General features: G+C 39.2%; 1 protein-coding gene across 5 annotated transcripts in view; it reads left to right on the forward strand.

Moving 5' to 3' along the window:
* LOC134348459 (diacylglycerol kinase beta) overlaps window positions 1–24,679 on the forward strand; it is a 579,084-nt gene that overhangs the window by 308,048 nt on the left and 246,357 nt on the right. For all 5 annotated transcript variants that reach the window (XM_063051878.1, XM_063051881.1, XM_063051880.1 and 2 more), the window contains 4 exons: window positions 8,592–8,690; window positions 11,029–11,142; window positions 21,757–21,830; window positions 23,617–23,691. In XM_063051878.1, the coding sequence (XP_062907948.1) occupies window positions 8,592–8,690; window positions 11,029–11,142; window positions 21,757–21,830; window positions 23,617–23,691 (362 nt within the window). The remainder of the gene's footprint in view (window positions 1–8,591; window positions 8,691–11,028; window positions 11,143–21,756; window positions 21,831–23,616; window positions 23,692–24,679) is intronic.

The raw sequence follows: 24,679 nt of genomic DNA on the forward strand, positions 1-24,679 counted from the left end.
CTCCCAAATCATTTCCAAATATTTAAGTTAAAATGAGCACAGCTATTTCTCCATCTTTGGAAATAGAATTAATATGAATACTTTGCACTTAAATTCTTGGAAAAATATATTAATTAATTAATTGGTCTAAAAGAGGATTATCCCAAGTACATACATTTTCCTTTTTGTAGATGGAGCTGATCCTATTATTTTCCCAACATAGATTTTAGTTTTGCCCTGTTTACATAACAAAAACAGAATTGCAGACACAAGATTTTTTTTCCACAAGGCATGAATGTCATGCAGTCTTTTAGGTGTCTCCAATGTCATTTGGAAGCCCACTTCAAACTCCCAAGCAAACACCAAGCATGTTCTCCAAATTAAGTCAACAAACTTTTTGCTGCAGTATCAGTCTTACTATTAAGACTGCACAAGGGGTTGGTCACATGAAACGTTCATAATCCTGATTTTTCTTCTCTTTAAATGCAGAAATCTCACTCTGGGAATAGAACTCTATTGTCATTGCACAAGACAGCAAGATTGTGGTTTTACTCCAGTCCCTGTAAAATAGATATTTACAATGCATGTGGTATGGCTCACTTAAAAAAAAATCCCATATTCACTTGCAACAACTGCCTTAGATGGTCCATAACACTCAAAGGCCATTAACAAACCGGGTGTAGCCTATTTAGCTGCACAACAGTCTTGACTAAAGTAGTTCTATATCTCCTACCAGATGGCAGGAGACTGAACAGACATTGTTTGAGATGGGATGGGTCTTTAATGATATTACAAGTGCACCAAAGTGCACATTGTCTCCGGGTCCGGTAGTTGAGTCCTAATGGTGTGCTGAGCCATCCTAATCACCTGTTGGAGTGCTTTGTGATCTGTCTTTCTGCAGATAGTGCACCACACTGTCTTTCCTTCTGTTAGTATGCTCTCTATCACTCAAAAGGAGATCAGCAATTTTTGGAACAGATTAGCTCTGCTTAAGCACCACAGGTAGTATATTCACTGTTGTCCCTTCCCTATTGGCAAGGTTGCATTAATGGACCGAGAGCTCCTCGGTGATGTTGATTCCCAAAAACTTGAAACTGGAGAGCCTTACCACTACTTTACATTTATGAACAGTGGGGCTGGTTCAGGACCTCTTGCTTTGTTGAAGCCAGTTATCATTTCTGTTGTCTTATTGATGTTGAGTGATAGGTTGTGGTTCCTGCACCAATTGGACAGTTTCAGCATCTCCTCTCTACATGCAGATTCATTGTTGTTTGTGGTTAGGCCAATCGCAGTTGTGTCGTCGGCAAATTTGTTGATTTGAGTTTGTAGCATGAGCAGGGGTGCAGACATAGGTGTGAAGAGAGTAGAGAAATAGGCTCAGTACACCCCCGTGGTGCACACTGTTCAGGGTTGGGCTGGGGGGGGGGGCGAGGTGTTGGTTAATGTGCGTTTGCCTAGTTTCACCATCTAGGTATTATTAGTGAGGAAGTCCAAGATCCAATTGCAGGTTGATGTGCCAAAACCTAGACTGTGGAGCTTGACAGCTTATTTGGTAGTTTGGTATTAAAGGCCAAGCTGTATATCAAGGAAAAGCATCCTGATGTAGTTGTCTTTGGGCTTCAGGTGTTCCAAGACTGTATGAAGGGTGATAGAAATGGCATCTATTTGCCTTGTCAGCAAACTGGTGCTGGTCCAAAGTAGCTGGGATTACATCCTTGATGTGGGACATGACCAAACTTTCCAAACACTTGGTCACTATGGGAGTGAGTGCCACCAGTCTGAAGTCATTAAGATACGTTGCCACTGACATCTTGGGGATTAGTATGATTGGTTGCTGCTTTGAAGCATGCGGATACCATAGTCTGGCACAGCAAGAGGTTGGAAAACCTGTTACAGCTTCTGCCAGCTGGTTGGCACAGTCCCTGAGGACCCAGCTATGCTGTCTGGTCCCACTGCACTGCATGCGTTGACACTACAGAGTACATACCTCACCTCATACATGTTCAGTGTTGGCGCAGTTCCTCCGATCGATGTTAAGGCCCTCGTCACTTATTATACCTATCAAAGCGAGCAAAGAAGTTGTTCAGCTCCTCGGCTAGATTGGCGTTACCATGAACAGAGCAGGAGAGCTTTCCTTTGTAATGTGAGGTGGATCTGATGCCTTCCCAAACACGTTGGGGATTGGTGGTGTTATAGAAATGTGTCTTAATCTGTACTTTATGTCTATACTTGGCGGTCCTGATCTCCTGATTCAGTCTGGCCTCACCGTACTCTTTGGTTTCACCGGATCCGTAAGCAGCATCACGAGCTTTGAGCAGGTTGCGTGCCTCGTTGTTCACCCTTGGCTTCTGGTTTGGAAGGGGCCATACATTTTTGGTGGTGATGACATTGTCCACGCAGAATTTGATGTAGTGCATAACTGTGGTTGTGTATTCCTCTAAAACAATGCCTGTCAGGTATTGTTTGATTTGTGGGGAGCATGTGGTGTGCTGCCATCAAATATGGGCTTCTTTCCTGTATCAAAATCCAAGTTTAGCAATCCCTTTTTCACTTTGAGCAACAATGAGAGCATGAAGGCAGAGCTTGCTGAAGTGTACTGGAAGATTATGTTAACTGACATATCATGGCAAGCATTTGAAAGCATTTTTTTGATCCACAAAATAGGTATATTCCAATCAGAGAAATATTCATCAAAAAATTTGAAATATATTTGACAGCATGTAATAAATCTTAAACTGTATTTTGTGACAAAAGGCGTCTGTAACTAATACAAAACAAACACCTTTGTTGTGTCACTGTCCCACATATGGAACAATCGAGTTCATTCAAAATTCAATTAAAATCAACTCCATACACATTATTTCTAAATAGTTAAGTTAAAATGAGGAAGGGTATTTCATCCTCCACAGTGGCACAACCTAGTAGAGCTGATGGAGCCATACGTCAAGTGCATAGCAAGAGACTTTTTCTCGTGGCAGAAATGGCTAATATGAGGGGACATAATTTTAAAGTGACTGGAAGAAAGTAATGGGGGGGATGTCAGAGGCAAGGTTTTTACAAAAAAGTGGTAGTGTATGGAACACCCTGACAGGGATGGTGGTAGGGGCAGGTACATTAGAGACATTTAACAAAACTCTTAGGTAGGCACATGGATAATAGAAAAATATGGAGCTACGTCAGAGGGAAAGGTCATTTGGTGGGAGAGACAGAAATTCCAATTCTCAGGGAGGTAATACTGAGCAAGCTGTTGGATCTGCAGTCTGTCAGAACCTTTTGGACTTAGTGTTACGGTCTTCAAAGAAATGGTTGATGAGCCAGTTGATGTTTTGGTCTGTATTTTACAAAACTCCCTATCTTCGAGTATTGCTCCATTATTTTAGAAAATATCAAACTTGTTTATTCAAAAAAGGGGATAGAAAGCAGGAAACCACCAACCAGTTAACTTAATATTTGTCCCTCTGAAAACATTAGAAGTGGTTATTAAGTGTTTACAGAAGGACACTTTGAAACTGGATATTGGAGAGGCTTCAAAGGAAGTTGACAAAAATAATTGTGGGATAAAATGGCTTGTCATATGAGGAGCGTTTGGTGTTTCTGGGCCTCTACTCACTGGAATTCAGAAGAATGAGGGGTGACCTAATTGAAACCTATCGAATGTTGAAAGACACTGGTAGAATGGATGTGGAAAGGATGTTTCCTATGGTGGGGGAGTCTAAGACCAGAGGACACAGCCTCAGACTAGAGGGGCATCGTTTTAGAATGGAAATAAGGATTTTTTTAGCCAGAGAGTGGTGAATCTGTGCGATTTGTTGCCACAGCCAGTTGGGAAGGCCAAGGCATTGGGTATATTTAGAGCAGAAGTTGATAGATTCTTGATTAGTCAGGGTATGGAGGGATCCGGGGAGCAGGCAACAGATTGAGGCTGAGAAGGAAAATGAGTCAGCCGTAATGAAATGGCGGAACAGAGTCGATGGACCAAATGGCCTAATTCTGCTCCTATATCTTATGGTCTTGTGGAAAACTTCAAGGTAATTAGACGAAGTCAACAGGATATTGTGAAGTGCTTGACCAATTTACTTAGAAGTAAATGTGTCGTTGTTAAAGGGGAACTGATAACTTTATCATATTTAGGTTTCAGAATACATTTGATAAGGTGTTGCATCAAAGGTTGTTTGTCACAGTGTTGAGGATGATGGGTTGGCTAGATAGAAGATCTGATAGTTTAAAGAGTTTTTTTGGTAGACAGGATGAAATAAGTACTGGGCCTCAATTTTGAGCAATTATAAATAATGGATGAAGGCAATGAAGTTAATGTTACTAAATTTACTGATATAGATACGTGGTAAGTTTTGAAGAGATACAAGGAAGCTGCAAAGAGATTTAAATGGATTGTAAGTGGGCAAAGAGATGAGAAATTGAGAATAATGAGGTAAAATGTGAAATTATCCAATCTGATAGAGAAAAAAAAGAAGCATATTATCTAAATGGTAGCAAATTGCAGAACTCTGCTGAGGGATCTAAGCGTCCTAGAACATTCTTCACAAAAGGCCAGTGTTCAGGCACAGAAAATAATCAGAAGAGTATTGTTAGTTACTGGGGGAATTGAATGCAGAATAAAGAGGTTATACTTCAGGTGTATAGGGCTTTGGTAAGACAACTTTATGTCCAGTGTTGACCTTATTTGTAGAAGAACATCAGTGTATTGGACATTGTTCAGAGAAGGGTTATGAGATTATTTCCTGTGATGATTGCCTTAAGGAAAAGTTACAGTTTATACTTGTGTCCACTGGAGTTTAGAAGAATGAAAGGTGACTAGATTGAAACCTAAAAGATCCTGAAGAGTCTTATTGATGTGGAGATGAAGTTACTATTTATTGGAGAATCTAGTACTAGAAGTCACTGTTTAAAAAATAAGAGGTCATTCAGTTTGTTTGTAGGGAGGAATTTTTTTTGTCATTCAAAGATCATGAGTCTCTGAACCTTTGCTACAAAGGGAGGTGGAAGCAGAGCCTTTGAATATTTTAACATGGAGATAGTTTTTTTATTTTAACTAGCAGGAGAAGGGGAGTGAAAGATTGCCATGGGTAGACCAGAATATGGAGTTGAAGTTAGATCACCTATAGTCATATTGAATGGTGCAGCATAAGGGACCGTGTGGGTTCCTCCTGCTTCTCATTTGTGTGGTTGTATGTACCACTACATTATTTGTAGTCAAAAGCTCAAAGAGCTGTGTAGGAGACAACTTACCCCACTATCTGAGTATGAACTTGCTCATTCATTTCTATTTCCTGATGCTTTTCCCAAATACTTCTGAAATAGTTTTGTCAAATCTTTCCATTTTAAAAGCAATTTTGCCTAATATCAATCATGTCTTTTGCTTCAGTATTTCAAATCATTTTAGGAAATTACATGCCCAAACAAATTTCTGAATAAAGAAACATCTAACCTATCCTTCTCACAAACAAGAGAAAGTCTGCAGATGCTGGAAACCTGAGCAACACACACAGAATGCTGGAGGAGCTCAGCAGTTCAGGCAGCATCGGCCTGCTGAGTTCCTCCAGCATTCTGTGTGTTTTGCACAAACCTATCCCTCTGCTCATGATAATGGATTTGTGCCTTGTTATTACCGATTCACCAAACAGCAATGATTGTTTCTCCATATTTGTCTTACTAATATCTTTTAATTAGGCTCATTTTTATCAGGTCTTCTGGATGGGTATTTGGATTGGAAGTCCTTACTGTGATATAGGCTTAATATTAGCAAATGAGGCCTCACAGTTGGATGGACAAATAGACCGAAAGGTTCTTTGTCTGTGTTGTATCTTTCTTTAAAGGCAATTCCTGCATTACAGTTTGGGAGTAGAAATTTTCCCTTACTGCACTTGCAAATCAAAGCTACAGAATAAAATTGAATCTCATTGAAAGCATCTGAGGAAAAGTTAACTAAGTAATGACAAGTCTGGATAATATAGCATATCTTTCTTAGTGCAGTTGGATAAGTTTGTTGTTTAGCTGTTGCTTTTCCAAGAGTTTTCCATATTATTTATCTTCACAATGTCTGAAGCTGGGCCACCAAGTTTAAATGCAAGTTGCAAACCTAAACGATTACTGTTATTTGTTGTGAGTTGTATCATTAAACTATGCCACCCATATTAGATATACCTACATTTAAAAGTGAATGTCTGTATTCACAGTTAAGGCTGCTGTTGCTCATGTCACCAAATAGCAACAGTTGAGATCTGGTTTGGAAATTGACAAAGTAATTTCTTAAGTGCCCCCACCCCCACTGTGAGCCAGTAGCTGCAGTACTCATCTTTAGTGTTATGAGAAAAACATCCTGTAGAACTACATCTCCATTTATAACATGGGATTCCATGGGAAATAAGGCTTCACATTATAGAAAATCATGGTACAGAATGTCTGAGGAATGCAATTCTTTGTACATGTGGGAGTCACCTGTTGTAATAAAAAATACCTATGTTTTATGGTCTCAACATTGAAAACTTCTCTTTCCTAGTACCATCTTAGCAAATATCTATTCTACTCTCTTGAAGGCCTTGGTGTTGCTGGGATGGAAGGATTGTTTTGTGAGAAGGAAGGTTGGCATTTACTCGTTGAAGTTTAGAAGAATGAGACAAGATCTTATTGGAATGCATCTGGTTCTGAAGGACTGGACAGATAGGAGCTGGAAGAATGCTACCCCTTATAAAGGAATCTTGAACAGGGGGTGGGTATAGTGCCAATTTAAGGGATTGCCTTACTTAAGAATGATATGAGAAGCAATTTCTCCTCACAAACAATGGAGATTCTGAGGAATTCTCTACCTAAGAGAGCCTTGAGGTATGATCTATGCTAAGACCAACAGACTGATATTTTGGTCTATAGGGTAGTGGAAGGTAATGAGAGTAAGGCAAGAAGCTGAAGGCCAAGATTTGATGAACCGCAGATCAGTTGGATTACTGGAACAAACTCTAAGGGCTGAATGGTCACTTCCACCTGCTGTTTCATATTTTGTTATTGTGTTCCTAGTTAGAATGTCCTCAAGAGCAGGGGTCCCCAACCTTTTTTTGTACAGCGGACTGGTTTAATATTGACAATATTCTTGCAGACCGGCTGACTTGGGTGGGGGTGGTGGTGTTCAAGTAGGGTTAAACTCACCTCAACATGTCTTTTACAGTTAGGGTTGCCAACTTTCTCACTCCCAAATAATACTACTTTTAGCAGTCAAATACGGGACACTTGTGTTTTCCCTGGGAAGGACTACCATAACCATGAAGCCTTGCGTGGGCACCTGTGTGCGCATGCGTGTACGTGCCGATTTTTCCCCCCCCAACCCCCACAAATCGGTTTTGGCTTAATCTTCCCCACTATACTGTACATACATTATTTCTACTTTATATAGGCTTTGTATTTATAATATCATTCCTGCTTTTACTATATGTTAGTGTTATTTTAGGTTTTATGTGTTATTTGGTATGAGATGGTAGGTTATTTTTTGAGTCTTGAGAACGCTCAAAAAATTTTCCAATATAAATTAATAGTAATTGCTTCTTCACTTTACGCCATTTCAGCACGAAAGGTTTCATAGGAACGCTGTACCTTAGTGGGGGGAAATATGGGACAAGGGCGGTCCCGTATGGGACAAACCAATTTAGCCCAATATACGGGATGTCCTGACAAATATGGGATAGTTGGCAACCCTATGTTCAAGTTCAACAGCGGGCGTGACAGGGAATGAGGAAAGGTGCAGCTGACTCGTATCGTTTCCTCGCGGCCTGGTAGCACATGCCTTGCGGCCCAGTATCAGTCCGTGGCCCGGTGGTAGGGGACTGCTGCTCAAGAGGACACGGCTTTTGACAGGCCATATAATCAGTTACTTGTCTAGTTTAACACTACCTAATTTTATATTTACTCTCTGCAGCAGTTTATGTAAAATACCTTCCTGCCAGCAAATTTTATAGATTTTAGACATATTCTTCCATATTTAATGATTTGAGCATTGAAAACTTAGATGTTTCCTTCCCTTTTAAGGTTCCCATGTAATTTTATGTGTATCCTTTAATATGTACTGGAAAAATTTTAACTTTTGTCTGCAACCCTCCTGTGCAGAAACTTTTCAAGCACTTACTAAAAATTTCCAAATGTGGCTGCTCTGGTTTCACAATGACTGTGGTGCGTGCCGATAGAAAGCCCTTCAGTTTTAAGCGATTGTCAGAAAAAGCAGAGGTTAAGCTGTCATCTATTCCCATTCTTTATTGTTTTCTGTTCTTATTTGACTGAGTAGCGTATAACCATATTTTTCTTAAGATGATATTTTACATGGCATCGGAGACAGCATCTGGTCAGTTATGTGCACACCAAGCATTTGGTTCTTTTTTATTCCTTTGCAGTTGTGTTATTTTCATTAACCATTATTGTTTCTATGTCGTTCTAATTATTTTGATGATGTCACTTCAGTAGGGAATCCTTGAACTTTGATTCTTGTCTTTAGTGAGCCTGAATAGATTATGCATTACTTTATTGCCTTACACCACTCATCATTATGCTTATCTTTAGCTTTTAATGATGTCTAACTTCAGTGAATCATTGTTTGTGTTTTATTTTTGCTGCAGCTCCACAATAAATGTGCCTCACATGTCAAGCCTGAATGTGATGGTGGCCAACTAAAAGACCACATTTTACTTCCTTCCTACATATGTCCTGTAGTTCTGGTAAGTATGGATCACAGATAGAAGCTTTAGGTTGGAAGAACTGAGCAGGTCTGAAGAGGCAAAAGGATCGTCAGCAGTTTTGGGTCAAGACTCTGCATCAGGTAGTAGGTCCTGTTGCAGGGTCTCACCCTAAAACTCTACGTCCACAGATGCTGTATGACCTATTGAATTCCTCCAGCTGTTTATTCCTTACTCCATGTTCCAGTATCTGCAGTCTACTGCATCTGGTGCTCGTGGCGTGGCCTCCTCTGCATTGGTGAGACCCCATGTAGATTGGGGAACCCCATTGTCGAGCACTTCAACTCCATCTGCAAAAAGTAGAATTTTCAAGTGGCCAACTATTTCAATTCCTATCCTATTTTCATTTCAACATGTTGGTCCATGGCCATCTTTTCTACCACGATGAGGTCATTCTTAGGTTGGAGAAGCAACACCTCATGTTCTGTCTGGGTAGCCTCCAACCTGATGGCATGAACATTAATTTCTCCAACTTCTGGTGATTTCTCCCTTTCCCCCTTCCCTCTGCTTCATTTCACCACTCTGACCTTTTACCTCTTCTCTTCACCTACCTATTACCTGCCTCTGGTGCCCTTCTTCATTCCCTTTCTCCCATGATCCACTCTCCCCTCCTATCAGATTCCTTCTTCTCCAGCCTTTGCCTTATCCACTTATCACTTCCCAGCTTCTTTCTTCATCTCCCCTCCCCCACCCACCTGGCCTGATCTATCACCTTTTAGCTTGCCTTCCTTCCCCCACCACCCTATTCTGGCTTCTTCCCCCTTCCTTTCCAGTCCATATGAGAGGTAATGTCCCAAAAAAGCAACTGTTTATCCATTTTCATAGATGCTACCTGACCTGCTGAGTTCCACCAGCATTTTGTATGTGCTGATCTGCAGTCTTTTGTGTCTCCTGAAGTGGGTGGTTATTGCCTAAATATTGCAAGCTTCATATTGCTTTTCTTTTTGCTGATTTTTGTTTTGATTTTGCTGTTTTTCATATTCTTACTCTAGATTTCTTCTGTACAATAGATATAGGCTTAAGAGAGTGAGATAGGCATTGAGGACCAGATTTGCAGAGGAATTGCAGCAACGTACAAGAGCCAAAGATTATTGAGAAAGGGTCTTTAGCTATCCAAGTATATGCAGGAAGGGTAACAACATAATGGAAAAGAGAAGGAGGATTTCCTTCAATGTGTTCGGGAGAACCTACTTGTTCAGTTACGTTTGTTGCGTAGTGAAAAAGGCGTCATTTCAAGACAGTTGTGGGAATTGGGGCAGGCCACGTTCAGGCATGTTGGAGAGGCAACATCTAGGAAACAGCAGAATGAAGCATAAACATGAAGTTATTTACATTTGATGATTTTAGGCGGGATTGTCCCATATTTCCTGATTTTTGTTTCAGTTAAAATACATGGAGTTGTAGAATGTTTGCTGCATAGAGGTGTACACTTTTGCCCAATGAATCCATGCAGGCTGTTTAAAAGAACTATATAACTAGTACCAATTCCCCCCTCCCATACTTTTCTGCTACCTCTCCAACCTATTCTTAATTTAGGCTCATGTCTTCTCAGTTTCTTTTTCAATCTTGCAGCAGGAAGCATTGAATCAAGTTCTGTGGTTCTCATTTCTTTAAAACAAATCTATGCCAAGCATTAGCTGAGGGTCATCAGGAGGGGTAACAGTGTACAAACAGCCTGCCATCTTCTGCCAGATTCCCTCATCCTCAAAGGTGTGTATCACTAGTTTCCTGTGTCCATTGATTTGTTCAGTTGTTCTAAACAAGTAAGGGAGATATAGCAGAAGTACTATCTGAAAGATCTATTGGAATAAGAGGACGCCCCAGGAAATCTCAGTCGCCTTGAGTTTTGCTGCTGTTAACATTAGCTATAGATACAATGATACATAATTCAGACGTAACGTGACAATGCAGTGTTCAGTTAAATGAATAAAATTTGCATGTGGTGCTTTCTTGTACAGCTGTTGATGCTGAGTTCATGAAAAGCAAATTATTTTGGCTGACATATCTCCAAAAGGCACAAAACAAAGTTTAGGTATAAAATAGAGGCACAAGAGATTCTGCAGGTGCTGGCAGCCACACACACAAGATCCTAGAAGAACTCAGAACGTTAAGCAGTACTATAGATGGTGCCTGACCTGCTGAGTTCCTCTAGGATTCTGTGTGTGTGTTGTTAAATATAAAACCAGGGTAAGTAAGGTACTTGCAAATTCCTGTGGCTAACTGCATCGTTTTCGCACTGGTACATTTATGCAACTTTGTTCAAATTGGAAAAGCCGACACCAGATTCTCTTAATTGTTTGATTGATTTCCTGTTTTAAAGGATAGACAGTCCAATCAGAAAAAGGCTGAAAATCATTCACCAACAACTCCAACTTCAGATGACAATCAGGCTTTCAAATGTAATACAATGACAATGGATGGACAAGGACTGCAGGTATGCTTAAAAGGATGGAATGTCTACTGCAGTATTGCTCATTTGCTAACTTTATATAGTAATAAATTATTTCTTACCAGCTATGTTTCCATTAACAAAAAGCCGGAAGCACTCAGCAAATCAGCATTATTTGTGGAGGGAAACTTGATAGTCATTTTAGGTTGTAGACCTGTCATCAGAACTGGAAAAAGTCAAGGTAGAAATCCGTCTCTCCCTCCACCCACAATCTATGCATAACACCTGATAACTCTCTCAGATATTCTTGCATTCTAACGCCAATGTCCTCAAATCTAAGAAGAGGGGGTTTGGTCATCTAGCCATCAGGTTGACCAAGTAGATTAGGTAAATTACATGAAGTGCTCATGGACTTTGCTCTATTTTTCAAAAGCTACAAACTTCCGGATCATCCAAGGACAATGAGGGGAGATTTGATAGAGGTATACAAAATTATGAGGAGTATTGATAGGGTGAATGCATGCAGCTTTTTTCCTCAGGTTCAGTGAGACAACAACTAGAGGTCATAGGTTATGGTGAAAAGTGAAATAATGGAAATCTGAGGGGGAACTACTGCACTCAGAGGGTGATGTGAGTGTGGAGCGAGCTGCCAGTGGACGTGGCGGCTCGGGGTTGAATTGTAACATTTGAGAAAAGGTTGGATAGCTACATGGGTGAGAGAGGAATGAGGGGCTATGGCCTGGGTGCAAGTAGAGGGGACTGAGCAAAAAGCCTGGCCAGCACAGGTTAGCAGGGCCAAAAGGACTGTTTTGGTGCTGTAGTGCTCTGACTCTAATAATCAGCTAAAAATTGATTGCATCACTGAGGATGATATTTCCCAGACCTGGGGAGCTCTGTACAAAGGCAACCAAATGATGGAGTGATGCTATAGTAGTTAAAAGTACACTCAGTGGTCCTTTAATGGGTAAACCTGTACACCTGCACACCTGCTTGTTAATGCAAATATCTAATCAGCTAATCACGGAGCAGCAAGTCAATGCATAAAAGCATGCAGACATGGTCAAGAGGTTCAGTTGTTGTCAGACCAAATATTAGAATGGGGGAAGAAATATGATCTTAGTGACTATGACCATGTAATGACTGCTAGTGCCAGACGGGGTGTTTTGAGCATCTCAGAAACTGCTGATCTCTTGGGATTTTCACGCACAACAATCCCTAGAGTTTTCAGAGAATGGTGCGCAAATCAAAAAAAAAATCCAGTGAGCGGCTGTTCTATAGGACAAAACACCTTGTTAATGAGAGGTGTCAGAGGAGAATGGTCAGACAGGTTCAAGCTGACAGGGTGGCGTCAGTAACTCAAATAGCAATATGTGTAATCAGTGGTGTGCAGAAGAATATCTCTGAACATAAAACACATCAAACCTTGAAGTAGATAGGCTACAGCAGAAGATGACCATGAACATACAGTCAATGGCCACTTCATTAGGTGCAGGAGGTACCAATTTATGTCATTTCGTGTATATGTTTTGTTTAATTTGAAAGAGGACTAAATACAGAACACTCCAAGTAATAAGAAGATAGAATGGAAGGGACTCAGCCTGAAACATCGACAGTTTACTCTTTTCCATAGATGCTGCCTGGCCTGCTGATCTCTTCCAGCATGTGTGTGTGTGTGTGTGTGTTGCTCAGATTTCCAGCATTTGCAGAATTTCTCAACAGAATGGAACATTTCCAGTTTAATACTGGTTTAAAAATACATATGGAAGAAAAAAGTAGGACTTCAGCCAAATCTCCAGGTCCTAATGATTTCTATTCTGTTGGTAAAAGAGCCAGGTGGCGTCACTTACACTGCATTCGTGGTTTTATAAAGCTCCCTAGATTTAAGGATAGTGCAACTTCGCAACCCAGAAGCACAGTCAGCCCTTTGTTTGGGAATGGAGAAAAAGGATTAAACTAGGAAACCACTGTCTTCTCAGATATAAGCTTAATGTCAGTTCCAGTGAAGTGACTGGACTCTTATCAGACAAAAAGTTATTGAGGAGTTGCTACTTGGTAAAGTGATCATAGACGACGCTGATATGTGATGGGCATTTCAGGAACTAGTTGAATTTTTGAGGTTACTGGCATAAGTGAAGACAGATATGAGAAGCAGAGGAACATCTGGAGAAATTTCTGAAATGCCTGGTTCACTGCTGCTGTTACTGTGTGATCGAGAATCTCCGGAGAGTAGGCCCCAAAATCCCCCGCTTTGCCTGCTGCTGGCGACCGAGGCTGAGGTCGAAGCATTCGGACAGAGATAGTACTCGGTGTCGGAGGGCTAATCAGAGCTCGAAGTTTTCAGACGACTCAGAGTCGGACTGTGGCCGGGCATGGCAGGGAGAGTTTTCTTCCTTCTCCTGTCTGCGTGAGATGTGGGACTTTTGAGAAACTTTGAGCTTTTTTACTGTGCCATGGACTGTTCTTCATCAAGTTATGATATTGTTGCACTGTTGTAACTATATGTTATAATTATGTAGTTTTGTTAGTTTTTCAGTCTTGGTCTGTCCTGTGTTTTGTGATATCACACCAGAGGAATTTTGTATCATTTCTTAATGCATGCATTACTAAATGACAATAAAAGAGGAATGTGTGTCCTCATAATCTAATCTAACAACAGAAAGGGGGTGTCAGTGGATGTGTCTGTGTGCACTCAAGAGAAAGCAGACTTTATTGATAAAACGTAAAAAGGTTCTGAGTTGGAAGTAGTTATTTGCTGTAGTTAATTAATTGTTTAATAAAGAAGAAGGTGAGTGTTCTAAGTTTTTGTATATTTCATAAATTAAGATAAAGTATCAGAAGTTTGAATACCAATGTTGCAGATAAACTTAGTTGGGAGAAACAATAACTTCAATAGATGGGAAAAAGAAATTTTAAAAAGACCATGAAGTGAATGGAATTGTAAACTACACAATAATGGAATAACAGTGAACTCTGTCAGGCAGAATTCAAAATCATGCAACTATTTATTTTTGATCCACGAGAAATAAACTTGAATATTGGAGAAAGAATCAGACCTGTGAATGTGCAAGGATCCTTGAATGTCCAGTTACACAGATTGCTAAAAAGTAGAGCACAGGTATAAGGAGTAATTAAAAATATTAATTTGGTAAAATCATTGTAAAGGGTCTGGAAAGGAGATGATGTTGCAGTTGTGCAAGGTCCCAACCAAGCTGTCTGGAATGTCACATCAACTTTTCAGCATCCCAACCAAAGAAAGGTGTATTGACTTTGGAAAAGGATCAGTAAGGCTTACCAAACTGATACCAGTGATTATATTTTCATGTTCTTTCTCAGGGAAATCCAGAAGAAGGCAGTGGCAGTTTAAATTAAAGCTAAAATATTAATAAGTGAAATCAGAAAGCACTTATTGGAAGGGTAATAAAAATCTAAGATGCTCTTGATCGTGGATTAATTAAACATTTCCGGACTTCTTTGCTCAGTGCATCGTGAGAGTGTGAAATGAGCTGCCAGCACAGGTGGTCCATGCGAGCTCGATTTCAACATTTAGGAGAAGTTTGGATAGGTCCATGGATAGGTGGGATATGGTGGGCTGTGGTCCGGGTGCGGATCATTGGGAGTAGGCAGTTTGAATGGTTTTCAGCATCTACTACCTGACCCGAAGGCCTGTTTCTGTGACTCTATAATGATATTTGCCCCCTTAGTAAAAGAGCCAGGTAAGGTTATTTACTATATATTTGTTATTCTTCAAAGCTCACTAGATTTCAGATAAATTTAGGGTGAAGACATCAAAGTCGATAAAAATTTAGTTTGAAGAAATCAAAGTCGATAAAAATAGTAATCTCTTCAACTGTAATCTACCTGAGTGTTGAGTCAGGGGACTGAACATTCTGCTCCTATTTATGCAGGTGACCCCCACCCCCCTCCAACAAGACAATCATTTGCGTAACAGAAACTTACCCTATCTTAAATCATTACCCAAAAATATGAGATAAAGAATGAAATTTGCTTTCACAGGATGTAAGTAAATATATATGTTTTTTTCCAATTCACATTTCTTGCCACGTGTAAATGACATGACTTCACCTTACAGAAGATCCCAATGTAGATTGTTTTCTAGGAGCACAATTCCACCCCCCATAATGTTGGAGGGAGTCACACATACAGAGAGTAAAGATAACATCTGACTTCGTTCTTCTATTATCATTCATGACCTTAACTGTTCACTCACATAACCTCCGACTTCATTCCCCAAACCAATAGTCACTGTGGTTGAGACCATCTCAATAAGGATGTCACGTCTCTACCTTCACCTTGATCATCCTGCTAGCTTGCCTTAGATTTATTTTTCTCTGAGTTCTTTCATCCTTTCCTTTTACTCATTCCCATCCGAGATAAACAATTTCTTCTCCCTCAATCCCTTTTCCAGCTGGCCATTGACTTCCCTTCCTGACCGTCATTCTCTTTTACTCATAAATTACATTTATCATCTTGAGTTTCTCCCTCTCTTTGTAATTCTTGTTAGTGTTTTCCCTTCTCAAGCAACCACCTTTGATTATGAAGTCCTTGATACTTGGCCATTTCCATCTTCCTTGCATGCTAATACCCAAGCCCCGCCAATCATGTACCTATCTTTGTCAGAGCAACAGGCCAGCTTTCCCCCATTCTCCATGCCTCCATAGATGCTGCCTGTCCCACTGAATTCTTCCAGCAGTTTGTTTTCTTTTGCTCTAGATTCCAGCATCTGCAATCCTTTGTGTCCCCATTATGAAAGGGTGGTCGTGACCAAGAGAAACTTGCAATCTGCTAAAGGAAATACATTTGTTTTTAGTGTTATCTTTTAAGGTTCTTGTGGTTTCTGTCACTAGTAATGAATAAATATAAAGGCTTTATAAAGCGTCCTTTTTAATACATAAATTTATCCATTTTCAATAAAATTGTAAATGAAAACTTAGAACAGTATAGTATAGGAACAGGCCCTTCAGTCCGCAATATTGTGCTGCATTAATTAAACGAGTACTTGCTGAACGGTTCCCTCCTGCTTGTACAATGTTCATATCCCTCCATTCTGCACATTTTTGTGCCTATCTAAGGGCCTCATAAATGCTGCTTTTGTATTCACCCTCACTACCTCCCTGTCAGCACATTCCAGGCACCCACCACTCTCTGTGTAAAAGCAAACTTGCCTCACATATCTCCTTTGACCTTGCATACATGCCCTCTAGTATTGCACATGGGAATCATCATGCAACATTTATTTTATGTCCTTTTGGAAAGGTGAATTTTGGTGTTATTAGCCATTGGCTCTGAAAATAACATGATTAGTGCAAACTAATCATAATATACATTAAAAGTTAGCGTATATAATTATTTATCCTCAGTAAAATGTACCAAAGTTATTACAACAGTATTTGCACATAGAGGCTATAAACAGCATTTCTACGTTACAGCTCTAAAATAATTTCTGTTTGGTACAATAAATTCATGTGCTAATTATAAATAGGACAGCAACATTTACTGTGCTTTATATGTGGTATGCAATACATGTGCATAATTATATGGTTATTTAAATATAGGCTGACAAACCAGTGACAACAGTTTACAAAAAAACACATTTTCTTGAGCTAGTTATATTTAGAAATCTTTTTCATAATTTAAGAAATAGTTGTAACAATCTGTGAATATCTTGATCATAGGTTATTACCTGACACCACAGTTCCATAAATAAAATTTTACATTGAAAAAGCACAGAGATACAGGAACAAATGAATGTGAATTTTGTAAAAGGGAGTGTGTTACAAAGCATCCTAAAAAAGAAAAGTGAGGCAGTTGCAGAGCAAACAGTTCAGCAACTGAAGCTTGTCAACCTTTTCTGGTGTTAGATTTTTTTTTAAAAAAACTATCATCCTTAGCTAGTATTAACAACATCTGGTCTATCATTCAGTATTTAGGTCATCCTGCCATGCTACATTTGCCTTTATTGAGCAGTTACAATTCAAAGTAATCTATTGCATATGAAGCATTTTCAAATATGTATTAGAAATGATAAAGTACTGTATGATTTTCCTTCCTCACTAGAAGGTAATTTTATGGGGAAGGATGTTTAAAACTTCACACGTAACAATAATGTACCTGCCTATGGTCTCAGCCTTTCTCTTGATGGTGGCATGGTTCCTTTCCACTTCAGCATGATGCATGCTTATTATTTTGCGTGTTGGAGCCATTACTTAGAATCCTCCCGTACTAAAGCTGATCACTGTGGATATTATTACACTAATCTTGGCATGCACTTTGACCTGACTTTTTACATTGATCTCAACTATAATATCCTATGCCATTGTCGTGTCTGGAAAATTAGGTTTCATGCAGTCTATTGACTTGACGTTGCAGACTGGGATATTCAGAATGGGTGAAAGGTTGCAATTTTGTTACTTGATTCTGTGCATTTATTTCTTTTTGTAAAGCACACATAATCTTTGATTGGCGGTTGAGATAGATGAAGTTAAGTAAACATGAGCATGAAATTCCTAATGCATGTAAATGTATATGATGAATATTGTTGATTCTTGATATGAACAAGTCTCTCAATTCTTTTCGATTTACTGTCTCCTTTTGTCAGTTTATATACTTTCTATTTCTGGTCACAGACCCAGTTGCTAGAGGAAGCAGTTTCTAATCATAATTTCAGAAAGCTCATTAGGTGTCTCCTTAAAGATGATACATGCAACTGCAGGCGATCCAGCTCTTGTCTTTTCATCTTTTTTCTTCCTATAGTGCAGAAGTTAAATGGTTCTTCCAGGTGAAGCAGTAGTTTATTAGCACTATTAATCTAGCATTTGACCTTTGTTTTTCACAATATGGTTCCTATATTGAAGAAACCAAATACAGATGGGATGACTGCTTTGTGAGGAACCTGTGTTCAGTCTGCCAGAGTGACCCTGAGCTTCCAGTGGCCAGCCATTTTAATTCACCATCCAAATGATCTTTCTATCTTACCACTTACAATACATTATACAGTCAAAGAGATCAATCTGTTCGCAGCTGCCACATAAGCCCATTTGCACTCAACCTCTCAGAGATCTTCCTTTTGTTCTACCCATCCCTCCCCAACCTGCTACTGAAACCTAACTTCTTTCTCTCCTTTTTGCAGTTCTGATAATATGCCCTGAGCTGGAAATGTTAACTGTTTCTCATTTCACAGATGCTGCCAGACACTGTTGAGTGTTTCCAGCGTTTCCTGTTTCTGTTACAGGCCTCACCTTTGGCCGCTGCTCTGAAGAGAATTGTCTCAACTCACCCTGTATCACCTTGGGAAATGAGTTCATTTAACCCTAAAGTTGGCAGCTATGAAACTTCCTTTCCAGAGCTTAAAATACTTCCTAAATCATTGATATTCCCAAATCACAGAGAGATTTGAAGATGTTTAGGATTGATTGTTCTTTGTACATTCAGTGGCATATAAAGCTAAGTATTTCATGTTCTTTATTAAGTGTTTCATTACCTTTAAAAGTTTGTGAGTATGTAACATTATCCCAGTCTGTACCTCAAAATAGCGATTTACCACTGTACCATATTTTCTTTGAGACCCCTTAGCTATGGAATTTTTTAACTACCAGTATCTTGGAAAATAATAGTATTTTGTTCTTTTTATTTGATTTAATTATGCACAATTATGAAAGGAGCAGTTTCATAACATTACAACTTTTTAAAAAAGCAAGGTAATTAGATCTAATTAGCTGACTATATTACCATCCTCATTTTAGCATAATCAGTAGCTTAGAGAGGGGATTTATGTTTTTTGAGTTAGAGGAGAAAGGCTATTTACAAATAACAGTTTTAATATTAAAATTGCCTAATTAGTACAAAATGTGTAATGCTACAAATAACGAGTTAATTTTCCAATTTCAATTTGGAGGAAATGGCTATTGCAAAAGTTTGTTACTATTTTATTTATTCTGATGTGCTTGTTGAAAAGAAGTAAGTGGAAAGAGTTTTGAATACGGGAAAAGATAATTCAGTCTCCAACAATCGTTGTGTTGTAATGGTTAAGTATGGGAATGTTAAAGGTATGGGTTCAGCAGCAGATGAACTGAAGTAGGAGAGAAACTAAGCAGTCTTCAGCATGACATGAGGTTCCAGAAGTTTGACCTAATTGCAACGAATGAAGGTAGACATGTCCCAAAGTAAGAATGCTGTATTTCTTGAAGGAAAGCAAGATGGTTGCAATCCTGCGGGTGTGATGTTGCGTGCCTGTTGTTTTTGCCTGTCAATGGTAGAAGTCATAGATTTGGAAGATTCACTTAGCCCAGTAACTGCTATCTCTGTGCTAGATGCCACACATTGCAGGTAGTGATGGCGGAATGGATGTTAAGGGTCATAGATAAGATGTCAATCATTGGGCTGCTTGCCCTGGATGGTATTGTGTTTCTTAAGAGCTTCAGACCCTGAGAAATGGTGAGTACACTGACACATTCTTAACATGCTTACAGATGGTGGAAAGTCTTTGAGATGTAAGGAGTTGAATGATTTGTTGAAGAATATCCACCCTCTTACCTGGTCCTGTGCCATAGTGTGAATGCAGCTGGTTTTTGGTCAATGCTGACCAGCTTCCGGGAGTTGATGGTGTGAGATTAGATAATAGTAATGTCATTAAACATCAAGAATCAATGTTTAGACACTTCTATATTCTTGGCATGGATGTTACTTGCCACTTATCAGTCCATGCCTGAGCACTGTTTGCCTCGTGTGTTAGAGATATTGTTTGAGAAGTTTCAAATGGAATTGAACACAATCATCAGTGAATATTCCTGATTCTGACTTGGTGATATAAGGAGAATCATCATAAAGTAGCTGAAGGAGGTTAAGCTTAAACCAATGTTCTGTCTATGATATGGCTCTAGACATTGCAGAGGTTTCAAAGCAACACACACACAAAATGCTGGAGCAACTCAGCAGACCAGGCAGCATCTATGGAAAAGAGTAAACAGTCAACATTTTGGTCCGAGACCCTTCATCAGGACTGGAAAGGAAGGGGAGAAATCAGAGTAAGACAGAGTGTGGTGGGTTCCTTCTCCCCATTGCTGATCTTGGAACCTCTTCCTTCTGTCAGCTGTTTAATTGTTAAGTACCTCTGATAACTTGGTGCTGGAGAACTGCACTGTCTTGATCTGATATATTGGTTGGACATGCCAAGTTAGCCCTGTGATTTAGAGGTTAAAGATTAGCTTTAGTTGTCACGCGTATATTGAAACATCAAAACATACAGAGAAATGTGCCATTTTATCAGCGATCCACACGGTACGAGGATATGCTGAGGGCAGCCCACAAGTGTCACCGTGCTTCAGGCACCATAGCATTCCCATAATTGACTAACCCCAATCCTAATCGAATGTCGTGGTAATGTGGGAGGAAATTGGGATACCTAGAAGAAACCCACATGGTCACAGGGAGAATGTACAAACTCCTTACTGACATTGACAGGAACTGAACCCCTACTGGTGATCACTGGCATTGTCAAGCTCGGTGTCTCTTTTCAAGGTGCCTAGTGTTGCTGCAGGCACAACCTTTCTATACTCATTGAACAAGGATTAGTCTTCTAGTTTGATTATGGTAGAGAGAGGGATATGCCGACAAATGAAATGTTAGGTTGTAGTGGAATGTATTCTACTGCTGCTGAGGGGCCACATGTATCTTAGGTGCCCACTTTTGAGCTCTGTTTTTGGATGAGGCAGTCGGTAATGTGCAAAGTAGAATTAAGAAGTTGCCAAGGGTAAATCCTCTGGAGCATAAGGGCTTACAGTGCAAAGATGAGAAGAAGAGTTGAATCAGGGCAGGTAAAAGTCACACAATTGGCTGGATATTGATCAGGGGGATTGATGGAAGATGCTATGGCCATCTGTCTGAGGAGCAGACCTACCATGTGACTAAGAATGAGAACATGCAGAAACAGGAAGAAGCAACATACTGAATAAATTACAGAACATCTCGGAAATTGTTAGCCGGTCGAGCAGTATCTGTGGAAACAGAAGCAAGAGTTAATTTTTCAGCTTGGTGCTCTTTCAGCAGAAGGAATTACAAATATAGCATTAAAAATAGTTAAATGGAGGTTAAATAAAGGTTAATTTAAGAGACAGATAAATGAACATACAGGGAAGAAAGGGAAAGAAGGAGAGTTACTTGGGAAAGGGATAGGAGGAAGTTCATGTGGAGCACTTAACACTATTTGCTTTTTGGACCCAATGCCTTATTTCTGAATTGTAAGTACCATAATTTGTAATAACATTGTGTAACCTGCATTTAAACCATGCTGAATATTCATGATGAGTTATAACCATAGTTCAGTTCTTTTACCACAAAATATGGTGGGAATTAATGGAAATTTTTTGGACATATTAATGGCTTGTACTCAAAGAGATCTGTTTTTAATATGTTTTAGTCTTTAATTGCATTTATTTTCAATGGCTGTGTTCACTACATATGGTTATAATTGTGATCAAAAACCAGATAATGCTTTCTGACTCACTCGGCTGAGGGGATAAGACTCTGGCTGGAAGTGATTGATCATAAGAGCAAATTGTTATTTGTATAAAAATGCCGGTAAATTTAATCGTAATCTGTGCGTGCTTGTCAGAATTTTATATATCAGTCCTGCTTATTTTACAGATCACATCAGTGCCCGGTACACATCCGCTTCTAGTGTTTGTCAATCCCAAAAGTGGTGGAAGGCAAGGGGAAAGGTAAATGAGAAGAATATTTTATCAAGCTTAAGTTGGTGGTGATGATACTTTTTGGTTGTGGTTCATAATGTCTAACAATACAAGTGAGGTCCTAAATGTAGGAAAATGTTCAGACATGATAAAAATTTCCTGGCTAGGTTTCCTCCATCCATTTTGTAGCTGAACACTATAAAGTTGCTGTTAAATTTAATAAATACTTCTATTTTTAACAGCCATAAAGTAATAGGCTTCAATCTAAGAGAAATGAGTGACTTTTCCAACTGCACACTTCCAGTATCTTGTTTGATTATTAAAAATAAGTCTGTCCTGCTTAGCGGCAGGAAACAACCTACAAATTATTTCAAAATAAGCTAAGTTTTGCAGTGAGGTTATCAGACCTTACCTATATTTAAAGGATAAATTGGCCAGCAGGTTCTATCAACCACACATGTATAATTAAACCTTGATAGCAGCAAGAGAGCTTCCTCCACACACTTCATTGTAACAGTACCTTTCCATGAAACTCATCAGTGAAACATGACAAACATCAAGGAGAAGAGATACTTGCTTGCCAAATGTGATAAAAATATTAGAGCAAATTTAATCTCCTGTCTAATCTATTATCAGACTTACCCTGGTAAAGTCACATTTACTGCCCAGCAAGTTTTCTTATGTGAAAATTTTGCTTCTACAAATGAAGAATCCCATTCCTTCAATTTTTTTTTTGTTTTTTTAACCCCCTTCCCTTTTATTTTACTCATTCATTTACTTTCTGCACATAATATGAAGTAAATGTTTAAACTTAGATTTTATGTGCAGAAAGGATTTTAGGTTTTAAGGGATGTGGGTTAGAGTAGGGTGAACGTAAAAGTGGGTGCTTAATAATCAGCACAGACTGCCTGGGCTGTTTCTGCGCTGTATCTCTCTATGACTGAGATATTTTCATTATTCAAGCAATCCTTGAGCCTCTGCTTTGAATTTGTCAGAACTGTAACTACCATTCCCAAATCCCAAATTTGACAGTTCGCTGTCCATAATTCAGATGCTGGAGTTCTGATGCTACCTTTGCGCATCAGGTGGAAACGGAACAGGCAGTGAATTGAAATGATGAATGGGCAGATGTAAACTGTGGTTTTCCAGCAGCCCTTTCTTGAATCAAGCTTAATCTATGATCTTTTGAGGCCATAACTTACCGTTTGATTTAGGGCTGGCATCAAAATAATAAGGCAAACACGAGGAAATCTGCAGATGCTGAAAATTCACGCAACACACACAAAAAAATGCTGGTGAACGCAGCAGGCCAGGCAGCATCTATAGGAAGAGGTACCTCTTCGTATAAATGCTGCCTGGCCTGCTGCGTTCACCAGCAATTTTTGTGTTAAATAATAAGTATTTTTATTGCATGTTGAGCGTAGGAAAAAAAAGCGTATTTCATGAGCAAAATGAGATAAAGTATACCACAGATTGCATGAAATTCAAGTGGGCATTGGCCTTTTGTTGTACAGGCATCTTACAGTTTACTCAATTGTGACACAACACTGCTAACATCTATTTAATTAATGGACACCTTTGTCCCCTTAAACAGCAGGTTTACCTTGTTTAATATCCATGTTTTCTTAGTGTCGTACATTGATTTTTAGTGTTGAACTGTTTCAATCACAATAATTGTTAGTTATAAAAAAATTTTCTGAATGCTATTTTCTGTCAGTTTTACTGTTACCTAGGATGAAATATAAAGATTACACCAAAACGTGCAAAATGCGTTGCCTGAAACCCAAGAATAAATTGATCTGTTCTGTTTTGATAGAGTTCTCCGAAAATTTCAGTATCTTCTCAACCCCAGACAAATTTATAATCTTGACAGGGGTGGTCCTATCTCTGGGTAAGTCTGAAAATAATGTAGATATTAGAATATGTTACTATTTTATGGAGTGTGTTTTGCCTGTGGAAGAAATTGTTACAGAAGGTACTAAGATCAATAAGTGCCATTCAGAATGAGGTCAACTAATTTCACAGTGACTGACATCAAATTTGAAATTATTCTTGTTTGTAGTTCGAAGTACAGGCCATGCCTGGGTAACAAACCGGTTCTGGTGTTTCAGATGTCCGCAAGTCAATTTTGTCCTTAATTAGGAAGCTACACAAAAAAATCACTCAACATGGTAATCATGCATCTGGAATGTTGCAATAACTGGCGACAAGAAGGCGTAAGAAAGAATATTTAGTGAATGTGGAGAGAGAGTAAACAAGTTCTGCTATTTGCAAAAACAAATTTATGTACATAGGTCAGGTTTTTGAACTCAGTACTGCTACAGGTGCTCATCCGGATGCACAGGTGTTTGAGTCAGGCCGCATTGATCCGGGCATGGCCTGTACTAATTTATTAGGACTTTAGAAAATCAGTGTAACAGAATGCAGAAGCATAAAGTGATGTATTTTTTGTGCTTCTATGGTTTGCTTTAATCTTAAACTTTGAGGACAGTGTACAGTTATTGTTAAATTAGTGACTCTCAGGAAGTACTTCTGCTTTGCATCATGATAGTTTACATAAATTGAATTGGAACAGAGCTTGCTTTGCCCTGAAACTCCTGGCTACCTGCCCCCAGACCATACTGGAGCCATCACTTTGGTGTGGCCCCAACACAGCATTAAGGCTTTCTCATTTTGCACAGTCCTATCTGTTTTCTCAGCCAGATATAGCAGGCTCTCTGACTATTAGAGCTGTCATTGGTATTGAATGTATTTCATTGCCTTTAGCATCCCCAAACTTGTAGTAATACTTATATAGAAAGAACAGCCAAAATGTAAAATATTTTATTAATAAAATGCTAAACAGCACATGTGTTTCAAAACAATTAATCTAATCTACA

This window comes from Mobula hypostoma, chromosome 6 (assembly GCF_963921235.1).
Source record: "Mobula hypostoma chromosome 6, sMobHyp1.1, whole genome shotgun sequence".
Lineage (NCBI taxonomy): Eukaryota > Metazoa > Chordata > Chondrichthyes > Myliobatiformes > Myliobatidae > Mobula > Mobula hypostoma.